Source organism: Dermacentor silvarum, chromosome 1, assembly GCF_013339745.2.
Source record: "Dermacentor silvarum isolate Dsil-2018 chromosome 1, BIME_Dsil_1.4, whole genome shotgun sequence".
Classification (NCBI taxonomy): domain Eukaryota; kingdom Metazoa; phylum Arthropoda; class Arachnida; order Ixodida; family Ixodidae; genus Dermacentor; species Dermacentor silvarum.
The window spans coordinates 268,785,851-268,807,810 of NC_051154.1; the positions used below are offsets into that span (position 1 = coordinate 268,785,851).

The 21,960-nt window shown below is 50.9% G+C and overlaps 1 protein-coding gene across 1 annotated transcript in view; it reads left to right on the forward strand.

Moving 5' to 3' along the window:
* Positions 1-21,960, forward strand: part of LOC119440238 (serine/arginine repetitive matrix protein 1-like) — a 293,035-nt gene that overhangs the window by 91,248 nt on the left and 179,827 nt on the right. Inside the window, exons 10-11 of the mRNA XM_049661047.1 lie at positions 7,748-7,897; positions 16,464-16,613. Coding sequence (XP_049517004.1) covers positions 7,748-7,897; positions 16,464-16,613 — 300 coding nt within the window. The remainder of the gene's footprint in view (positions 1-7,747; positions 7,898-16,463; positions 16,614-21,960) is intronic.

The following is a 21,960-nucleotide window of genomic DNA, read 5'->3' on the forward strand; positions in this document are numbered from 1 at the left end:
AAGAAAGAAATCCCATGTTGGGGATATCTATCACGTGAGAAACTGCAGAAAGGCGTATCATTTTTTTTTAATTGAATTGTCGTTTAGTTTTCCGAAGACGATGTTGTTCTGCGCATTCCAGACAAATGGACGGAATTATAATGGATGGCGATGCCAATGAATGGGATGCGAATGAGCATGAATGGGATGGGAATGGAATGGAATGGAATGGGTGGAGGCGTTAACCATCAGTAAAATTCCGCGACGGCAGACGCGGCTACTCACGGCTTCTGACTTATAAACTGTAGTGGAAGCCTTTCTTTCCGACGGCTCTGAAGTGGAGCCCCTCATATTGCACAACTCATTTCGCACGCTCAGACGGCTTCGTTTACTGAAAGTATCGTGCTGCATCTGGCTCGGGAAACCACACGTACGTAAGCATTCGAAAAACATTGGCAAACTGTTGTTTAGGAGGGGTTGGCAGCATATGGAGGCTACACACACACAACATATATATATATATATATATATATATATTGTAGCGAAGAAGACTGGTGCGCCCTATGGACGCACTATCATCATCGGCCCGTCGACGATGAAGGGCTCGCGCTCTCCGTGTCTGACGTTTGACTGAGACGGTCGCGTTTCTGAGCTGTCAATAAACCGCATTACATATTTGGTGGAGCTGTGCTGGGTTCTACTTCCCCAACCCTGGAACTATGCAATCGGACACTGCCGGCCATCATGCCTGACGATGCCAGCCAAACAACACCTCCGGCATCGCCAACATTGATTTGTCCTGGCTCAATGCGTCAACGCGATCCTCCCGTCTTCAGCGGCTCCGACGAATACGACGTAGAAGATTGGCTCTCGTTATACGAGCGGGTGAGTGCCCCCAATAAATGGTACGATGCTGCGAAGCTCAGCTACGCCAAGTTCTATCTCACGGGTGTCGCTAGGGTGTGGTACCACAACCACGAATCCGACCTCAGCACTTGGTCAGATTTCAAGGCGCGCATTACACAAGTGTTCGGTCGCCCTGCGATGCGGAAGCTCCGTGCCGAAGAGCGCTTGCGCAGCCGTTCCCAGCTACCCGGCGAAAACTTCACCAAGTACATAGAAGATGTCGACCTTTGCAAGCGCGTCCTTCCATCGATGACTGAGTCTGACAAGATCCGTCACGTACTGAATGGCATAGAAGACGACGCATTCCAAATGCTCCTCTCGAAAATCCCGCGGACCGTGGTCGAGGTCGCTGAACTTTGTGAGAGCTACGACGAACTCAGGAGGCAACGTCTGTCTTCTATCCCCGATACTTCGACTGCAAATGTATCCGCTGTGACTAACAACGACTATCTGCTCGGCGAAATCAAGGAATTCATACGCTCCGAAGTCGCCCGCCAGCTATCCCTACTCACCGCCGTCCCCGGACCCACGCCGTCCTTGGCTCCTCCGTTGCGTCAAATGCTCCAGGAACAAGTGTGCGAAGCTATGCAGTCCCCTCGTACAGCACCACCATTGCCTGTACCTCTCAGCTTCGCTGAGGTTGCAGCACAGCCACCTCCATCGACTTTTTCAGCACCAACGTTTGCTGCGCCGCCGCGTCCAATCCCTCCAGTGTACACCACCAGATCACCAGCTAGCACGGGATCCTGGCGCACACCCGACAATCGCCCCGTGTGCTTCTTCTGTGGTATCCCTGGTCACGTGGCACGGCACTGTCGCCGTCGCTTATGGCTTCAAGGTCATGAGCACCCTTTCTCCTCCTACGTTTCGTCAGCTTCGTCCATCTCGCCGCCAAATGATTCGCACTTGCCGTCTACGCGCAACGTCATTCCTCCTGCCCGTGATCGTCGCTCGCCATTCCCTCGTGGCCGCCCAGTTTCGCCCATGCGGCGGCGTCCGGCCCCATCGGAGCAGGAAAACTAGCTTCCGCAGTTCAAGAGGCGAGAACTGCGTTCCAGCCGAACCACACAAGGCCTCGCTCTCTTCCGACGAACGCAATCGAAGTATCAGTTGAAGGAGTCGTCACACTGGCATTAGTCAACACAGGCGCCGCCGTTTCAGTAGTTACGGAAGAACTTTGCCTGCAAGCTTCGAAAAGTAATGACGCCCTTATCTGCGCTGTCACTCCGGACAGCATGTTCCCAGTGCATTACCCCTGTTGCCGCATGTACCGCCCGCATCGTCATTCAAGGATACACGTATACAGTCGAGTTCATCGTCCTCTCGTCCTGTTCATACGACGTCATCTTGGGGTGGGACTTCCAGGCCGTCATTGATTGTTCTCGCGCTGAAGTTGAATTTTCTCCGCTTCCCGATACCCGTTCACATGACCGTGACGATCTCGGCGACAAACTGGTCGTTACAGAAGACGTCATGATCCCTCCGCACTCTTCGGTGATTGCGCATGCCTGCTCTATTTTCGCCACTGACACTCCTGCCCTGTTTGTCCCATCCGACATTTTTGTTCTTCGACGACGTTCCCTTCCCTTCGGTGTCCTAACTGTCAGCGGTGGCTGCACGCGACTGCTCGTTTCCAACGCTAAGGCCACGCCCCTCGTCTTACGTCGTGGCGAGTGCCTTGGACGTCTTCAGTCTGCCGACTCAGCAACCATCTTTGACGCGAATCTTGACCACACCTGTTCAGACGCGAACTCGTTGACTTATAGCTTGCCTTGTTCCAAGCCTACGCAAGACGTCTTTCATAGTTCAGTAGATGCCCCCTAGAGCCCTGCGCAGCATTCGCTGCTTCTCAGCCTTCTACGGAAATACCAATCTACGTTCGACTGTCAACACGCTCCACTTGGCCGCACATTGACTGTACGTCATGACATCGACACCGGCACCCATGCACGACTGCGCCAGATGCCTTATCGTGCATCACCCGCGGAGCGGCGCGTTATTGAAAATCAAGTAAGCGAAATGATTGAGCGTGGAGTGGTTCAACCTTCTTATAGTCTCTGGGCGTCGCCTGTAGTCCTGGTTAAGAAGAAAGATGGCTCAATTCGATTTTGCGTTGACTACCGCCGTCTTAATAAGATAACTCGCAAAGACGTCTACCCTTTACCGCGCATCGACGATGCTCTGGATTGTTTGCAAGGCGCAGAATATTTTTCTCCGCTCGATTTACGCTCACGCTAATGGCAGGTGCCTATGGATCCTGCCCATCGCCTGAAGACAGCCTTCGTGACTCCACATGGCCTATATGAATTTATCGTTATGCCGTTTGGGCTTTGCAATGCCCCTGCTACATTCGAACGAATGACGGACAATCTGCTTCGTGGGCTAAAATGGAAGACATGCTTATGTTACCTTGATGATGTCGTCGTCTTTTCTCCAGATTTTTCCGCACATCTGTACCATCTCGAACTAGTCCTGCAGTGCATCACCGAGGCAGGCCTCCAACTCAACTTGAAAAAATGTCGCTTTGGAGCCAAGCAGCTTGCTATACTCGGACACGTCGTATCGAAAGATGGCATACTCCCTGATCCTTCCAAACTTCGCGCCGTCGCCGAATTCCCGAAACCCACCTCCCTGAAAGAAATTCGGAGCTTTATCGGGCTCTGCTGCTACTTTTGTCGCTTTATCGGGAATTTCGCTTTTATCATTGCTCCGCTGACTGAGCTGCTTCGCGGCGACACACGACTTTCTACTTGGGCTTCAGGTTGCGACGATGCTTTTGAAACTATGCGGCGTTTGCTAACTTCGCCTCCCGTACTGCACCATTTCGACCGCACGGCCCCCACGTAAGTCCACACCGACGCCAGCGGCGTAGGACTTGGTGCCGTGCTTGCACAGCGAAAGAGTGGGCATGATGAATACGTAGTAGCCTACGCCAGCCGAACCCTAACGAAAGCGGAATCTAACTACTCCGTCACCGAAAAGGACTGTCTGGCTATTATCTGGCCCCTTGGAAAATTCCGACCCTACCTGTACGGCCGCCCATTCGACGTCGTTACAGACCACCATGCTCTATGTTGGTTATCGACTTTAAGAGATCCGTCTGGCCGCCTTGCGCGATGGGCTCTATGGTTACAAGAATGCGACATACGCGTCATTTACCGGTCTACCAGTAAACATACCGACGCGGATGCCTTCTTTCGGTCGCCTTCACCAAGTGACATGACTTGCATTTCAGCCATGGAATCGGCGTTTTGGTCGCTTGTGCACGTCAACACGGCTGTGGAGCAACGCAAAAATCCCTGGATGGCGGCACTTATGGATTGCATTTCTGACACTTCAACAACACTCCCTTTACCCGCTATCCGCCGCCAAGCTTCTCATTTCGATTGGCGGGATGGTGTTCTCTATCGTCGAAATTAGGCTTGCGACGGTCGCAAATGGTTGTTAGTCGTTCCCCGCCACCTGCGCACAGATGTATGCTCCGCTCTCCATTCAGACCCGCAATGCGCCCATGCCGGCCTCTTCAAGACTTACGCCAGGCTTCGCTCCCGCTTTTATTGGCGTGGCATGTACAATTTTGTGCGAAAGTACATTCGCTCGTGCACAGCGTGCCAACGACGCAAGCTTCCTGCTCCTCGTCCTTCTGGTCCTTTGCAGTCCATTCCTTGTCCGTCACGAACATTTGACCACGTCGGCATCGATCTCTACGGCTCTCTTCCCTGCACATAAGCTGAAATTGCTGCATTATTGTCGCTGTCGACCACTTCACCCGCTATGCAGAAAATGCAGCACTGCAAACAGCGACAGCCCGCGACATTGCGCCCTTCCTCCTACATCACTTCATACTGCGTCATGGGGCACCACGGGAACTTCTGAGTTACAGAGGACGTGCGTTTCTGTCCGAAGTTCTTAACGCCCTTCTGACCGCGTGCAATAGCGTCCATCGCACCACTACTGCTTATCATCCTCTAACGAACGGCATAACAGAGCGGTTCAGTCGTACTTTGGGTGACATGCTATCCATGTACATGACATGGATCATACCAACTGGGACCTCGTTTTGCCATACGTTACGTACGCCTATAACACCGCTTTACAGGCCACAACGGGATTTTCGCCATTCGTTCTCGTATATGTCCGTGAGCCTACCTGTATGCTCGACACCATTCTCCCCTACCGGCCTGACCCATCAGAGGGCACGCCTCTGTCTGAAGCCTCCAAGCATTTCGAGGAATGCCGTCAGCTGGCCCGTTCGTTCACGGCGGAAGACGAGAGTCTCCAAAAATTCTGTCGCGATGATGACCGCCCTCCCTGCACCTAGCAGTCGGACTCACTAGTCTGGCTGTGGATACCTTCAAGCATCCCTGGTCTATCCTCTAAACTCCTCGCTCAATACCACGGTCCCTACCACGTCGTACAACAGACGACGCCAGTCAACTACGTCGTCGAGCCGCTAAGGCCATCTACTGACTTCCGCCATCCACCGAAGAGCTAACAAAAAGAAAGAGGGAGAAACACGGGCAGTAAGTTGGATGCAAAGCTAAAAAATAAACCAGACCATGTGGACGGTCAAAAAAAGGCTCACCGTTTAGGCAGTGCATTCGCTTGCGCTTGATACGCAGTATTAGCCGGGAGCAGTTGGCGCGTCGTGGACAGAACTAACGCGCGTGCTGATAAGGCCACTACGACGCTTGGCCCAGCAACCGATGAACACCTTCGTTTACCACTGATAGAGTATATCAGGCATAAAGTGAAGGAAACTGTGGCACTTCTATCCATGGAAGCTGCAGGCAGGCTTGGTTCAGCGACCATAGGAATGATGGTTAGCAGATGGATTTGCCTAAACCTGGTCCTTCTGGCTTTAAATGACTTCTTGACATTTGAAACTGATCATTTTCGAGAAAGTGCGGTGGTATATATAACGAAATAAACACTATTAAAACTGTCCGACAGAAGGATACGAACAGAGGACGTCTCACAGATGCTTCACATCGACACTGTTACGCGGCAGCTATGGAGATCCACACCAGCTGCAATCAGCCGCGATTATGCGAGTTCGCGGAGCCTTATTGACTTCTGGTGTAAGAGAAACATGGATTGCTTTGGAGTTTACGATAATGAAGAGAGAGTGTAACAAACAACGCCACTAGGTCATCTGAAGTCACAAGCTCGAATGTAAGAGAAATCCATCTACTATACCCACCATTACCATCGTGGCTGAACGATGGGTTCGCCAGAGTTCCCTCTGGTAATTATTGGAGGAAACTTAGATACCACTGAGATTGCACTAGCGTGCTCCCAGAAGGGACAGTATAGTTTGCGCGGGTGCGCACTCACGTGATGTTTTTCACAGTTCGCGGCCTGTTTTCCTGCAAGAAAAACAAAAAAACAAAAACGACGCGGTGTGTACCTTGCTGAAAACATCGCATTTCGGACGCGTCTTACGATTACCTGCAACCGCCTGATTGACATCTTGAGAATTAGAACAACAATGAAATAGTTAAGTCATATCAAGGACTAATGACAGTTCCGCAACAAGACTTGCAAACGCATGCACCAGGTCTGATTCGCGTAAGATTATTGGTGTCTTTCTATAAATCTGGCTGCACGATTCCTGGGACACCGCGTATACAGTGTAGTGAACAAAAATATATTTTTAAATTCGGTCCTGACAGCAAAACTGTTCAGACTGTCGGCAATGGGTTATGACAGCGTTAGCCTGTAGTCTCTTGAGTGTGCACTTTCATCTTATGTTATTCGCACCGCATAGCCCACCCACCTGGCATTCAACATGCGTATTGCCAGATTGTATTGCATGGAAAGCATGTATGTAAACCAGTATGGGAAAATAGGCTCTTTCTGGAGAGAGAAATTCTAACGATAGGTGGACAGGTTTGCCGAACTCTGCATGCGGCTTGGTATATATGCTACCACAGCTTTATTACATAACGATAGATCAAAAGACGAGACAAAAGAAGAAACATGAAACGCACACACATCCACTCGCAAAATGCGGAAAGGAGCAAGTGAGCACCGTAGAATCACCAAAGCGGAAAGTGAAACTTTTATAAAATCGTCCATCAACGACAGGTTATCCAACTCTGTCCCTTCGACTGAATAGCGTAGGAGGATTATGTTGCAAATATTTAGCACGCATCTTCTTGTTGACGTTGTACAGCACAGATTTGATTGATTTATTAATTCATCCACCAATTTATTTATTTATTTATTGTGGTTGAACCCCGGCACGCGTGTTCATAAGTCAGCTAAAATGTGCACGGTAAGCGGCTTCTTCAGGTGGGGGCCAAATATTTCGTGCAGAATGGAAAAAAATTTAAGAAAATGAAACCGGTCCAGGGCAGCTAGGGTATAGAATCAATGGGCTCTAGAATTACGTGCTGTGTTTGTGTGATGTGCCCCGCTACAAGAGACATCGATATGCACCCACTAATGAACATAGCAGGCGCGCTGGCGTCGCGGACCTTCGCTTATTATGGACAGCACACTACAATAGAGACGTACAGCGTTCTGCTGTCGCGTTCGCGTCCCCCCCCCCCCCCCAAAAAAAAAAAAAATCTGCAAGTTTATTTTTTTTTAATCTCACGAAATGGAAATACGCGCGTAATAGCGGGCTGCTAGATTGCTTGTAACACGACCTTATTTATTATACTTTTAATAAGTCGTAGCTATAACTGGAACAGTTGGAGAATTTCCACCCGTTTTTTGCTTGGTTCACTTGGACGGCTTCTAATTGACACTCTTTAGTTTGATTCCGCGTTTTTCGCAGTCACATGGGCAAGCCACCTTGTGTAATTTGGCAGCTTGTGTAGAGTCACATGCATGCGTATCTTTTGATGTGCAGCGATGGGAGGACAATGCGGCAGCCTCCGCAGCTGCGACGCAGCAACAGGACGAGAGCAGCTTGGAGCCTCCCACGCCTGAGCGTCCGCGGCCGACAAGGACCCGACGCGGCCCTTCGATGGTGGCTTTCGAGGTTTGCCAGGGTGGACGGGTAAGTCATCATGCATTCCGTTGCGGATGAGCATCCTTGCTTCTTTTGTTCTCAGTTAGGAGAGCATTAAGGGGCGTGCATAGTCTGAAATTGTATCGGGCGTGCCTTTATTCACCTTGGCATGAATAAAGTCAGCTTTAATAGCTACGTACGTTGGCGACGAAGGAAGAAATGTGAATCTGTGTAAATTGGCTGTCACCGCGATGCTTGCCCCAAAGTGACTGTACAGTCTCTCTGAACCACACACCGGGTCACGACGACACTTCGCAACAGGAAAGCGCGTCTTTAGAAGAGTATGATAACAAAAGATGCTGCTGTGTTGTGACAGATACTAGCTTTACAGCACTCTGCCAAGAGCGAACGCAGTGTGCAGATGTTGATGAAGATGATTGATGGTGCTTAATGCCACAAAGGACACTATGGCCATAGAGCGCCAAAGCAATAGTGATTGGTCCGCTCAGGGTACGCGGCGTGGAGACTGCACGAGATAATCTGCGAGAACACAAGGTGTTCTTTATGCTCACTGCTTACCCGCCCTTCACGCCACCTGAGCTGTCCGCAAATGACTCTTTACCATGTACGTTTAGTCACGTGTTTCCTGCTTCGCTTATAGAACTCATGGCCACCGTCTCCGTAGTTCTGTCCTCTTGCGAATTATTGGAAGGATACTGCGATATGCTGGTACTCCGGACTAAATAGCTCTTGCGCTGTTTTCACGCAATATGCACCAGTGGTTGCCATATATAGAAAAAATTTCAGTACTTACTTCGTGAATTTAGACGTGCTTATAACTAAGAAAGAAATCCCATGTTGGGGATATCTATCACGTGAGAAACTGCAGAAAGGCGTATCATTTTTTTTTATTGAATTGTCGTTTAGTTTTCCGAAGACGATGTTGTTCTGCGCATTCCAGACAAATGGACGGAATTATAATGGATGGCGATGCCAATGAATGGGATGCGAATGAGCATGAATGGGATGGGAATGGAATGGAATGGAATGGGTGGAGGCGTTAACCATCAGTAAAATTCCGCGACGGCAGACGCGGCTACTCACGGCTTCTGACTTATAAACTGTAGTGGAAGCCTTTCTTTCCGACGGCTCTGAAGTGGAGCCCCTCATATTGCACAACTCATTTCGCACGCTCAGACGGCTTCGTTTACTGAAAGTATCGTGCTGCATCTGGCTCGGGAAACCACACGTACGTAAGCATTCGAAAAACATTGGCAAACTGTTGTTTAGGAGGGGTTGGCAGCATATGGAGGCTACACACACACAACATATATATATATATATATATATATATATATATATATATATATATATATATATATATTGTAGCGAAGAAGACTGGTGCGCGCTATGGACGCACTATCATCATCGGCCCGTCGACGATGAAGGGCTCGCGCTCTCCGTGTCTGACGTTTGACTGAGACGGTCGCGTTTCTGAGCTGTCAATAAACCGCATTACATATTTGGTGGAGCTGTGCTGGGTTCTACTTCCCCAACCCTGGAACTATGCAATCGGACACTGCCGGCCATCATGCCTGACGATGCCAGCCAAACAACACCTCCGGCATCGCCAACATTGATTTGTCCTGGCTCAATGCGTCAACGCGATCCTCCCGTCTTCAGCGGCTCCGACGAATACGACGTAGAAGATTGGCTCTCGTTATACGAGCGGGTGAGTGCCCCCAATAAATGGTACGATGCTGCGAAGCTCAGCTACGCCAAGTTCTATCTCACGGGTGTCGCTAGGGTGTGGTACCACAACCACGAATCCGACCTCAGCACTTGGTCAGATTTCAAGGCGCGCATTACACAAGTGTTCGGTCGCCCTGCGATGCGGAAGCTCCGTGCCGAAGAGCGCTTGCGCAGCCGTTCCCAGCTACCCGGCGAAAACTTCACCAAGTACATAGAAGATGTCGACCTTTGCAAGCGCGTCCTTCCATCGATGACTGAGTCTGACAAGATCCGTCACGTACTGAATGGCATAGAAGACGACGCATTCCAAATGCTCCTCTCGAAAATCCCGCGGACCGTGGTCGAGGTCGCTGAACTTTGTGAGAGCTACGACGAACTCAGGAGGCAACGTCTGTCTTCTATCCCCGATACTTCGACTGCAAATGTATCCGCTGTGACTAACAACGACTATCTGCTCGGCGAAATCAAGGAATTCATACGCTCCGAAGTCGCCCGCCAGCTATCCCTACTCACCGCCGTCCCCGGACCCACGCCGTCCTTGGCTCCTCCGTTGCGTCAAATGCTCCAGGAACAAGTGTGCGAAGCTATGCAGTCCCTTCGTACAGCACCACCATTGCCTGTACCTCTCAGCTTCGCTGAGGTTGCAGCACAGCCACCTCCATCGACTTTTTCAGCACCAACGTTTGCTGCGCCGCCGCGTCCAATCCCTCCAGTGTACACCACCAGATCACCAGCTAGCACGGGATCCTGGCGTACACCCGACAATCGCCCCGTGTGCTTCTTCTGTGGTATCCCTGGTCACGTGGCACGGCACTGTCGCCGTCGCTTATGGCTTCAAGGTCATGAGCACCCTTTCTCCTCCTACGTTTCGCCAGCTTCGTCCATCTCGCCGCCAAATGATTCGCACTTGCCGTCTACGCGCAACGTCATTCCTCCTGCCCGTGATCGTCGCTCGCCATTCCCTCGTGGCCGCCCAGTTTCGCCCATGCGGCGGCGTCCGGCCCCATCGGAGGAGGAAAACTAGCTTCCGCAGTTCAAGAGGCGAGAACTGCGTTCCAGCCGAACCACACAAGGCCTCGCTCTCTTCCGACGAACGCAATCGAAGTATCAGTTGAAGGAGTCGTCACACTGGCATTAGTCAACACAGGCGCCGCCGTTTCAGTAGTTACGGAAGAACTTTGCTGCAAGCTTCGAAAAGTAATGACGCCCTTATCTGCGCTGTCACTCCGGACAGCATGTTCCCAGTGCATTACCCCTGTTGCCGCATGTACCGCCCGCATCGTCATTCAAGGATACACGTATACAGTCGAGTTCATCGTCCTCTCGTCCTGTTCATACGACGTCATCTTAGGGTGGGACTTCCAGGCCGTCATTGATTGTTCTCGCGCTGAAGTTGAATTTTCTCCGCTTCCCGATACCCGTTCACATGACCGTGACGATCTCGGCGACAAACTGGTCGTTACAGAAGACGCCATGATCCCCCCGCACTCTTCGGTGATTGCGCATGCCTGCTCTATTTTCGCCACTGACACTCCTGCCCTGTTTGTCCCATCCGACATTTTTGTTCTTCGACGACGTTCCCTTCCCTTCGGTGTCCTAACTGTCAGCGGTGGCTGCACGCGACTGCTCGTTTCCAACGCTAAGGCCACGCCCCTCGTCTTACGTCGTGGCGAGTGCCTTGGACGTCTTCAGTCTGCCGACTCAGCAACCATCTTTGACGCGAATCTTGACCACACCTGTTCAGACGCGAACTCGTTGACTTATAGCTTGCCTTGTTCCAAGCCTACGCAAGACGTCTTTCATAGTTCAGTAGATGCCCCCTAGAGCCCTGCGCAGCATTCGCTGCTTCTCAGCCTTCTACGGAAATACCAATCTACGTTCGACTGTCAACGCGCTCCACTTGGCCGCACATTGACTGTACGTCGTGACATCGACACCGGCACCCATGCACCACTGCGCCAGATGCCTTATCGTGCATCACCCGCGGAGCGGCGCGTTATTGAAAATCAAGTAAGCGAAATGATTGAGCGTGGAGTGGTTCAACCTTCTTATAGTCTCTGGGCGTCGCCTGTAGTCCTGGTTAAGAAGAAAGATGGCTCAATTCGATTTTGCGTTGACTACCGCCGTCTTAATAAGATAACTCGCAAAGACGTCTACCCTTTACCGCGCATCGACGATGCTCTGGATTGTTTGCAAGGCGCAGAATATTTTTCTCCGCTCGATTTACGCTCACGCTAATGGCAGGTGCCTATGGATCCTGCCCATCGCCTGAAGACAGCCTTCGTGACTCCACATGGCCTATATGAATTTATCGTTATGCCGTTTGGGCTTTGCAATGCCCCTGCTACATTCGAACGAATGATGGACAATCTGCTTCGTGGGCTAAAATGGAAGACATGCTTATGTTACCTTGATGATGTCGTCGTCTTTTCTCCAGATTTTTCCGCACATCTGTACCATCTCGAACTAGTCCTGCAGTGCATCACCGAGGCAGGCCTCCAACTCAACTTGAAAAAATGTCGCTTTGGAGCCAAGCAGCTTGCTATACTCGGACACGTCGTATCGAAAGATGGCATACTCCCTGATCCTTCCAAACTTCGCGCCGTCGCCGAATTCCCGAAACCCACCTCCCTGAAAGAAATTCGGAGCTTTATCGGGCTCTGCTGCTACTTTCGTCGCTTTATCGGGAATTTCGCTTTTATCATTGCTCCGCTGACTGAGCTGCTTCGCGGCGACACACGACTTTCTACTTGGGCTTCAGGTTGCGACGATGCTTTTGAAACTATGCGGCGTTTGCTAACTTCGCCTCCCGTACTGCACCATTTCGACCGCACGGCCCCCACGTAAGTCCACACCGACGCCAGCGGCGTAGGACTTGGTGCCGTGCTTGCACAGCGAAAGAGTGGGCATGATGAATACGTAGTAGCCTACGCCAGCCGAACCCTAACGAAAGCGGAATCTAACTACTCCGTCACCGAAAAGGACTGTCTGGCTATTATCTGGCCCCTTGGAAAATTCCGACCCTACCTGTACGGCCGCCCATTCGACGTCGTTACAGACCACCATGCTCTATGTTGGTTATCGACTTTAAGAGATCCGTCTGGCCGCCTTGCGCGATGGGCTCTATGGTTACAAGAATGCGACATACGCGTCATTTACCGGTCTACCAGTAAACATACCGACGCGGATGCCTTCTTTCGGTCGCCTTCACCAAGTGACATGACTTGCATTTCAGCCATGGAATCGGCGTTTTGGTCGCTTGTGCACGTCAACACGGCTGTGGAGCAACGCAAAAATCCCTGGATGGCGGCACTTATGGATTGCATTTCTGACACTTCAACAACACGCCCTTTACCCGCTATCCGCCGCCAAGCTTCTCATTTCGATTGGCGGGATGGTGTTCTCTATCGTCGAAATTAGGCTTGCGACGGTCGCAAATGGTTGTTAGTCGTTCCCCGCCACCTGCGCACAGATGTATGCTCCGCTCTCCATTCAGACCCGCAATGCGCCCATGCCGGCCTCTTCAAGACTTACGCCAGGCTTCGCTCCCGCTTTTATTGGCGTGGCATGTACAATTTTGTGCGAAAGTACATTCGCTCGTGCACAGCGTGCCAACGACGCAAGCTTCCTGCTCCTCGTCCTTCTGGTCCTTTGCAGCCCATTCCTTGTCCTTCACGAACATTCGACCACGTCGGCATCGATCTCTACGGCTCTCTTCCCTGCACATCAGCTGAAATTGCTGCATTATTGTCGCTGTCGACCACCTCACCCGCTATGCAGAAAATGCAGCACTGCAAACAGCGACAGCCCGCGACATTGCGCCCTTCCTCCTACATCACTTCATACTGCGTCATGGGGCACCACGGGAACTTCTGAGTTACAGAGGACGTGCGTTTCTGTCCGAAGTTCTTAACGCCCTTCTGACCGCGTGCAATAGCGTCCATCGCACCACTACTGCTTATCATCCTCTAACGAACGGCATAACAGAGCGGTTCAGTCGTACTTTGGGTGACATGCTATCCATGTACATGACATGGATCATACCAACTGGGACCTCGTTTTGCCATACGTTACGTACGCCTATAACACCGCTTTACAGGCCACAACGGGATTTTCGCCATTCGTTCTCGTATATGTCCGTGAGCCTACCTGTATGCTCGACACCATTCTCCCCTACCGGCCTGACCCATCAGAGGGCACGCCTCTGTCTGAAGCCTCCAAGCATTTCGAGGAATGCCGTCAGCTGGCCCGTTCGTTCACGGCGGAAGACGAGAGTCTCCAAAAATTCTGTCGCGATGATGACCGCCCTCCCTGCACCTAGCAGTCGGACTCACTAGTCTGGCTGTGGATACCTTCAAGCATCCCTGGTCTATCCTCTAAACTCCTCGCTCAATACCACGGTCCCTACCACGTCGTACAACAGACGACGCCAGTCAACTACGTCGTCGAGCCGCTAAGGCCATCTACTGACTTCCGCCATCCACCGAAGAGCTAACAAAAAGAAAGAGGGAGAAACACGGGCAGTAAGTTGGATGCAAAGCTAAAAAATAAACCAGACCATGTGGACGGTCAAAAAAAGGCTCACCGTTTAGGCAGTGCATTCGCTTGCGCTTGATACGCAGTATTAGCCGGGAGCAGTTGGCGCGTCGTGGACAGAACTAACGCGCGTGCTGATAAGGCCACTACGACGCTTGGCCCAGCAACCGATGAACACCTTCGTTTACCACTGATAGAGTATATCAGGCATAAAGTGAAGGAAACTGTGGCACTTCTATCCATGGAAGCTGCAGGCAGGCTTGGTTCGGCGACCATAGGAATGATGGTTAGCAGATGGATTTGCCTAAACCTGGTCCTTCTGGCTTTAAATGACTTCTTGACATTTGAAACTGATCATTTTCGAGAAAGTGCGGTGGTATATATAACGAAATAAACACTATTAAAACTGTCCGACAGAAGGATACGAACAGAGGACGTCTCACAGATGCTTCACATCGACACTGTTACGCGGCAGCTATGGAGATCCACACCAGCTGCAATCAGCCGCGATTATGCGAGTTCGCGGAGCCTTATTGACTTCTGGTGTAAGAGAAACATGGATTGCTTTGGAGTTTACGATAATGAAGAGAGAGTGTAACAAACAACGCCACTAGGTCATCTGAAGTCACAAGCTCGAATGTAAGAGAAATCCATCTACTATACCCACCATTACCATCGTGGCTGAACGATGGGTTCGCCAGAGTTCCCTCTGGTAATTATTGGAGGAAACTTAGATACCACTGAGATTGCACTAGCGTGCTCCCAGAAGGGACAGTATAGTTTGCGCGGGTGCGCACTCACGTGATGTTTTTCACAGTTCGCGGCCTGTTTTCCTGCAAGAAAAACAAAAAACAAAAACGACGCGGTGTGTACCTTGCTGAAAACATCGCATTTCGGACGCGTCTTACGATTACCTGCAACCGCCTGATTGACATCTTGAGAATTAGAACAACAATGAAATAGTTAAGTCATATCAAGGACTAATGACAATTCCGCAAGAAGACTTGCAAACGCATGCACCAGGTCTGATTCGCGTAAGATTATTGGTGTCTTTCTATAAATCTGGCTGCACGATTCCTGGGACACCGCGTATACAGTGTAGTGAACAAAAATATATTTTTAAATTCGGTCCTGACAGCAAAACTGTTCAGACTGTCGGCAATGGGTTATGACAGCGTTAGCCTGTAGTCTCTTGAGTGTGCACTTTCATCTTATGTTATTCGCACCGCATAGCCCACCCACCTGGCATTCAACATGCGTATTGCCAGATTGTATTGCATGGAAAGCATGTATGTAAACCAGTATGGGAAAATAGGCTCTTTCTGGAGAGAGAAATTCTAACGATAGGTGGACAGGTTAGCCGAACTCTGCATGCGGCTTGGTATATATGCTACCACAGCTTTATTACATAACGATAGATCAAAAGACGAGACAAAAGAAGAAACATGAAACGCACACACATCCACTCGCAAAATGCGGAAAGGAGCAAGTGAGCACCGTAGAATCACCAAAGCGGAAAGTGAAACTTTTATAAAATCGTCCATCAACGACAGGTTATCCAACTCTGTCCCTTCGACTGAATAGCGTAGGAGGATTATGTTGCAAATATTTAGCACGCATCTTCTTGTTGACGTTGTACAGCACAGATTTGATTGATTTATTAATTCATCCACCAATTTATTTATTTATTTATTGTGGTTGAACCCCGGCACGCGTGTTCATAGGTCAGCTAAAATGTGCACGGTAAGCGGCTTCTTCAGGTGGGGGCCAAATATTTCGTGCAGAATGGAAAAAAATTTAAGAAAATGAAACCGGTCCAGGGCAGCTAGGGTATAGAATCAATGGGCTCTAGAATTACGTGCTGTGTTTGTGTGATGTGCCCCGCTACAAGAGACATCGATATGCACCCACTAATGAACATAGCAGGCGCGCTGGCGTCGCGGACCTTCGCTTATTATGGACAGCACACTACAATAGAGACGTACAGCGTTCTGCTGTCGCGTTCGCGTCCCCCCCCCCCCCCCCCAAAAAAAAAAAAATCTGCAAGTTTATTTTTTTTTAATCTCACGAAATGGAAATACGCGCGTAATAGCGGGCTGCTAGATTGCTTGTAACACGACCTTATTTATTATACTTTTAATAAGTCGTAGCTATAACTGGAACAGTTGGAGAATTTCCACCCGTTTTTTGCTTGGTTCACTTGGACGGCTTCTAATTGACACTCTTTAGTTTGATTCCGCGTTTTTCGCAGTCACATGGGCAAGCCACCTTGTGTAATTTGGCAGCTTGTGTAGAGTCACATGCATGCGTATCTTTTGATGTGCAGCGATGGGAGGACAATGCGGCAGCCTCCGCAGCTGCGACGCAGCAACAGGACGAGAGCAGCTTGGAGCCTCCCACGCCTGAGCGTCCGCGGCCGACAAGGACCCGACGCGGCCCTTCGATGGTGGCTTTCGAGGTTTGCCAGGGTGGACGGGTAAGTCATCATGCATTCCGTTGCGGATGAGCATCCTTGCTTCTTTTGCTCTCAGTTAGGAGAGCATTAAGGGGCATGCATAGTCTGAAATTGTATCGGGCGTGCCTTTATTCACCTTGGCATGAATAAAGTCAGCTTTAATAGCTACGTACGTTGGCGACGAAGGAAGAAATGTGAATCTGTGTAAATTGGCTGTCACCGCGATGCTTGCCCCAAAGTGACTGTACAGTCTCTCTGAACCACACACCGGGTCACGACGACACTTCGCAACAGGAAAGCGCGTCTTTAGAAGAGTATGATAACAAAAGATGCTGCTGTGTTGTGACAGATACTAGCTTTACAGCACTCTGCCAAGAGCGAACGCAGTGTGCAGATGTTGATGAAGATGATTGATGGTGCTTAATGCCACAAAGGACACTATGGCCATAGAGCGCCAAAGCAATAGTGATTGGTCCGCTCAGGGTACGCGGCGTGGAGACTGCACGAGATAATCTGCGAGAACACAAGGTGTTCTTTATGCTCACTGCTTACCCGCCCTTCACGCCACCTGAGCTGTCCGCAAATGACTCTTTACCATGTACGTTTAGTCACGTGTTTCCTGCTTCGCTTATAGAACTCATGGCCACCGTCTCCGTAGTTCTGTCCTCTTGCGAATTATTGGAAGGATACTGCGATATGCTGGTACTCCGGACTAAATAGCTCTTGCGCTGTTTTCACGCAATATGCACCAGTGGTTGCCATATATAGAAAAAATTTCAGTACTTACTTCGTGAATTTAGACGTGCTTATAACTAAGAAAGAAATCCCATGTTGGGGATATCTATCACGTGAGAAACTGCAGAAAGGCGTATCATTTTTTTTTATTGAATTGTCGTTTAGTTTTCCGAAGACGATGTTGTTCTGCGCATTCCAGAGAAATGGACGGAATTATAATGGATGGCGATGCCAATGAATGGGATGCGAATGAGCATGAATGGGATGGGAATGGAATGGAATGGAATGGGTGGAGGCGTTAACCATCAGTAAAATTCCGCGACGGCAGACGCGGCTACTCACGGCTTCTGACTTATAAACTGTAGTGGAAGCCTTTCTTTCCGACGGCTCTGAAGTGGAGCCCCTCATATTGCACAACTCATTTCGCACGCTCAGACGGCTTCGTTTACTGAAAGTATCGTGCTGCATCTGGCTCGGGAAACCACACGTACGTAAGCATTCGAAAAACATTGGCAAACTGTTGTTTAGGAGGGGTTGGCAGCATATGGAGGCTACACACACACAACATATATATATATATATATATATTGTAGCGAAGAAGACTGGTGCGCGCTATGGACGCACTATCATCATCGGCATGTCGACGATGAAGGGCTCACGCTCTCCGTGTCTGACGTTTGACTGAGACGGTCGCGTTTCTGAGCTGTCAATAAACCGCATTACATATTTGGTGGAGCTGTGCTGGGTTCTACTTCCCCAACCCTGGAACTATGCAATCGGACACTGCCGGCCATCATGCCTGACGATGCCAGCCAAACAACACCTCCGGCATCGCCAACATTGATTTGTCCTGGCTCAATGCGTCAACACGATCCTCCCGTCTTCAGCGGCTCCGACGAATACGACGTAGAAGATTGGCTCTCGTTATACGAGCGGGTGAGTGCCCCCAATAAATGGTACGATGCTGCGAAGCTCAGCTACGCCAAGTTCTAACTCACGGGTGTCGCTAGGGTGTGGTACCACAACCACGAATCCGACCTCAGCACTTGGTCAAATTTCAAGGCGCGCATTACACAAGTGTTCGGTCGCCCTGCGATGCGGAAGGTCCGTGCCGAAGAGCGCTTGCGCAGCCGTTCCCAGCTACCCGGCGAAAACTTCACCAAGTACATAGAAGATGTCGACCTTTGCAAGCGCGTCCTTCCATCGATGACTGAGTCTGACAAGATCCGTCACGTACTGAATGGCATAGAAGACGACGCATTCCAAATGCTCCTCTCGAAAATCCCGCGGACCGTGGTCGAGGTCGCTGAACTTTGTGAGAGCTACGACGAACTCAGGAGGCAACGTCTGTCTTCTATCCCCGATACTTCGACTGCAAATGTATCCGCTGTGACTAACAACGACTATCTGCTCGGCGAAATCAAGGAATTCATACGCTCCGAAGTCGCCCGCCAGCTATCCCTACTCACCGCCGTCCCCGGACCCACGCCGTCCTTGGCTCCTCCGTTGCGTCAAATGCTCCAGGAACAAGTGTGCGAAGCTATGCAGTCCCCTCGTACAGCACCACCATTGCCTGTACCTCTCAGCTTCGCTGAGGTTGCAGCACAGCCACCTCCATCGACTTTTTCAGCACCAACGTTTGCTGCGCCGCCGCGTCCAATCCCTCCAGTGTACACCACCAGATCACCAGCTAGCACGGGATCCTGGCGTACACCCGACAATCGCCCCGTGTGCTTCTTCTGTGGTATCCCTGGTCACGTGGCACGGCACTGTCGCCGTCGCTTATGGCTTCAAGGTCATGAGCACCCTTTCTCCTCCTACGTTTCGCCAGCTTCGTCCATCTCGCCGCCAAATGATTCGCACTTGCCGTCTACGCGCAACGTCATTCCTCCTGCTCGTGATCGTCGCTCGCCATTCCCTCGTGGCCGCCCAGTTTCGCCCATGCGGCGGCGTCCGGCCCCATCGGAGCAGGAAAACTAGCTTCCGCAGTTCAAGAGGCGAGAACTGCGTTCCAGCCGAACCACACAAGGCCTCGCTCTCTTCCGACGAACGCAATCGAAGTATCAGTTGAAGGAGTCGTCACACTGGCATTAGTCAACACAGGCGCCGCCGTTTCAGTAGTTACGGAAGAACTTTGCCGCAAGCTTCGAAAAGTAATGACGCCCTTATCTGCGCTGTCACTCCGGACAGCATGTTCCCAGTGCATTACCCCTGTTGCCGCATGTACCGCCCGCATCGTCATTCAAGGATACACGTATACAGTCGAGTTCATCGTCCTCTCGTCCTGTTCATACGACGTCATCTTGGGATGGGACTTCCAGGCCGTCATTGATTGTTCTCGCGCTGAAGTTGAATTTTCTCCGCTTCCCGATACCCGTTCACATGACCGTGACGATCTCGGCGACAAACTGGTCGTTACAGAAGACGCCATGATCCCTCCGCACTCTTCGGTGATTGCGCATGCCTGCTCTATTTTCGCCACTGACACTCCTGCCCTGTTTGTCCCATCCGACATTTTTGTTCTTCGACGACGTTCCCTTCCCTTCGGTGTCCTAACTGTCAGCGGTGGCTGCACGCGACTGCTCGTTTCCAACGCTAAGGCCACGCCCCTCGTCTTACGTCGTGGCGAGTGCCTTGGACGTCTTCAGTCTGCCGACTCAGCAACCATCTTTGACGCGAATCTTGACCACACCTGTTCAGACGCGAACTCGTTGACTTATAGCTTGCCTTGTTCCAGGCCTACGCAAGACGTCTTTCATAGTTCAGTAGATGCCCCCTAGAGCCCTGCGCAGCATTCGCTGCTTCTCAGCCTTCTACGGAAATACCAATCTACGTTCGACTGTCAACACGCTCCACTTGGCCGCACATTGACTGTACGTCATGACATCGACACCGGCACCCATGCACCACTGCGCCAGATGCCTTATCGTGCATCACCCGCGGAGCGGCGCGTTATTGAAAATCAAGTATGCGAAATGATTGAGCGTGGAGTGGTTCAACCTTCTTATAGTCTCTGGGCGTCGCCTGTAGTCCTGGTTAAGAAGAAAGATGGCTCAATTCGATTTTGCGTTGACTACCGCCGTCTTAATAAGATAACTCGCAAAGACGTCTACCCTTTACCGCGCATCGACGATGCTCTGGATTGTTTGCAAGGCGCAGAATATTTTTCTCCGCTCGATTTACGCTCACGCTAATGGCAGGTGCCTATGGATCCTGCCCATCGCCTGAAGACAGCCTTCGTGACTCCACATGGCCTATATGAATTTATCGTTATGCCGTTTGGGCTTTGCAATGCCCCTGCTACATTCGAACGAATGATGGACAATCTGCTTCGTGGGCTAAAATGGAAGACATGCTTATGTTACCTTGATGATGTCGTCGTCTTTTCTCCAGATTTTTCCACACATCTGTACCATCTCGAACTAGTCCTGCAGTGCATCACCGAGGCAGGCCTCCAACTCAACTTGAAAAAATGTCGCTTTGGAGCCAAGCAGCTTGCTATACTCGGACACGTCGTATCGAAAGATGGCATACTCCCTGATCCTTCCAAACTTCGCGCCGTCGCCGAATTCCCGAAACCCACCTCCCTGAAAGAAATTCGGAGTTTATCGGGCTCTGCTGCTACTTTCGTCGCTTTATCGGGAATTTCGCTTTTATCATTGCTCCGCTGACTGAGCTGCTTCGCGGCGACACACGACTTTCTACTTGGGCTTCAGGTTGCGACGATGCTTTTGAAACTATGCGGCGTTTGCTAACTTCGCCTCCCGTACTGCGCCATTTCGACACCACGGCCCCCACGTAAGTCCACACCGACGCGAGCGGCGTAGGAATTGGTGCCGTGCTTGCACAGCGAAAAAGTGGGCATGATGAATACGTAGTAGCCTACGCCAGCCGAACCCTAACGAAAGCGGAATCTAACTACTCCGTCACCGAAAAGGACTGTCTGGCTATTATCTGGCCCCTTGGAAAATTCCGACCCTACCTGTACGGCCGCCCATTCGACGTCGTTACAGACCACCATGCTCTATGTTGGTTATCGACTTTAAGAGATCCGTCTGGCCGCCTTGCGCGATGGGCTCTATGGTTACAAGAATGCGACATACGCGTCATTTACCGGTCTACCAGTAAACATACCGACGCGGATGCCTTCTTTCGGTCGCCTTCACCAAGTGACATGACTTGCATTTCAGCCATGGAATCGGCGTTTTGGTCGCTTGTGCACGTCAACACGGCTGTGGAGCAACGCAAAAATCCCTGGATGGCGGCACTTATGGATTGCATTTCTGACACTTCAACAACACGCCCTTTACCCGCTATCCGCCGCCAAGCTTCTCATTTCGATTGGCGGGATGGTGTTCTCTATCGTCGAAATTAGGCTTGCGACGGTCGCAAATGGTTGTTAGTCGTTCCCCGCCACCTGCGCACAGATGTATGCTCCGCTCTCCATTCAGACCCGCAATGCGCCCATGCCGGCCTCTTCAAGACTTACGCCAGGCTTCGCTCCCGCTTTTATTGGCGTGGCATGTACAATTTTGTGCGAAAGTACATTCGCTCGTGCACAGCGTGCCAACGACGCAAGCTTCCTGCTCCTCGTCCTTCTGGTCCTTTGCAGCCCATTCCTTGTCCGTCACGA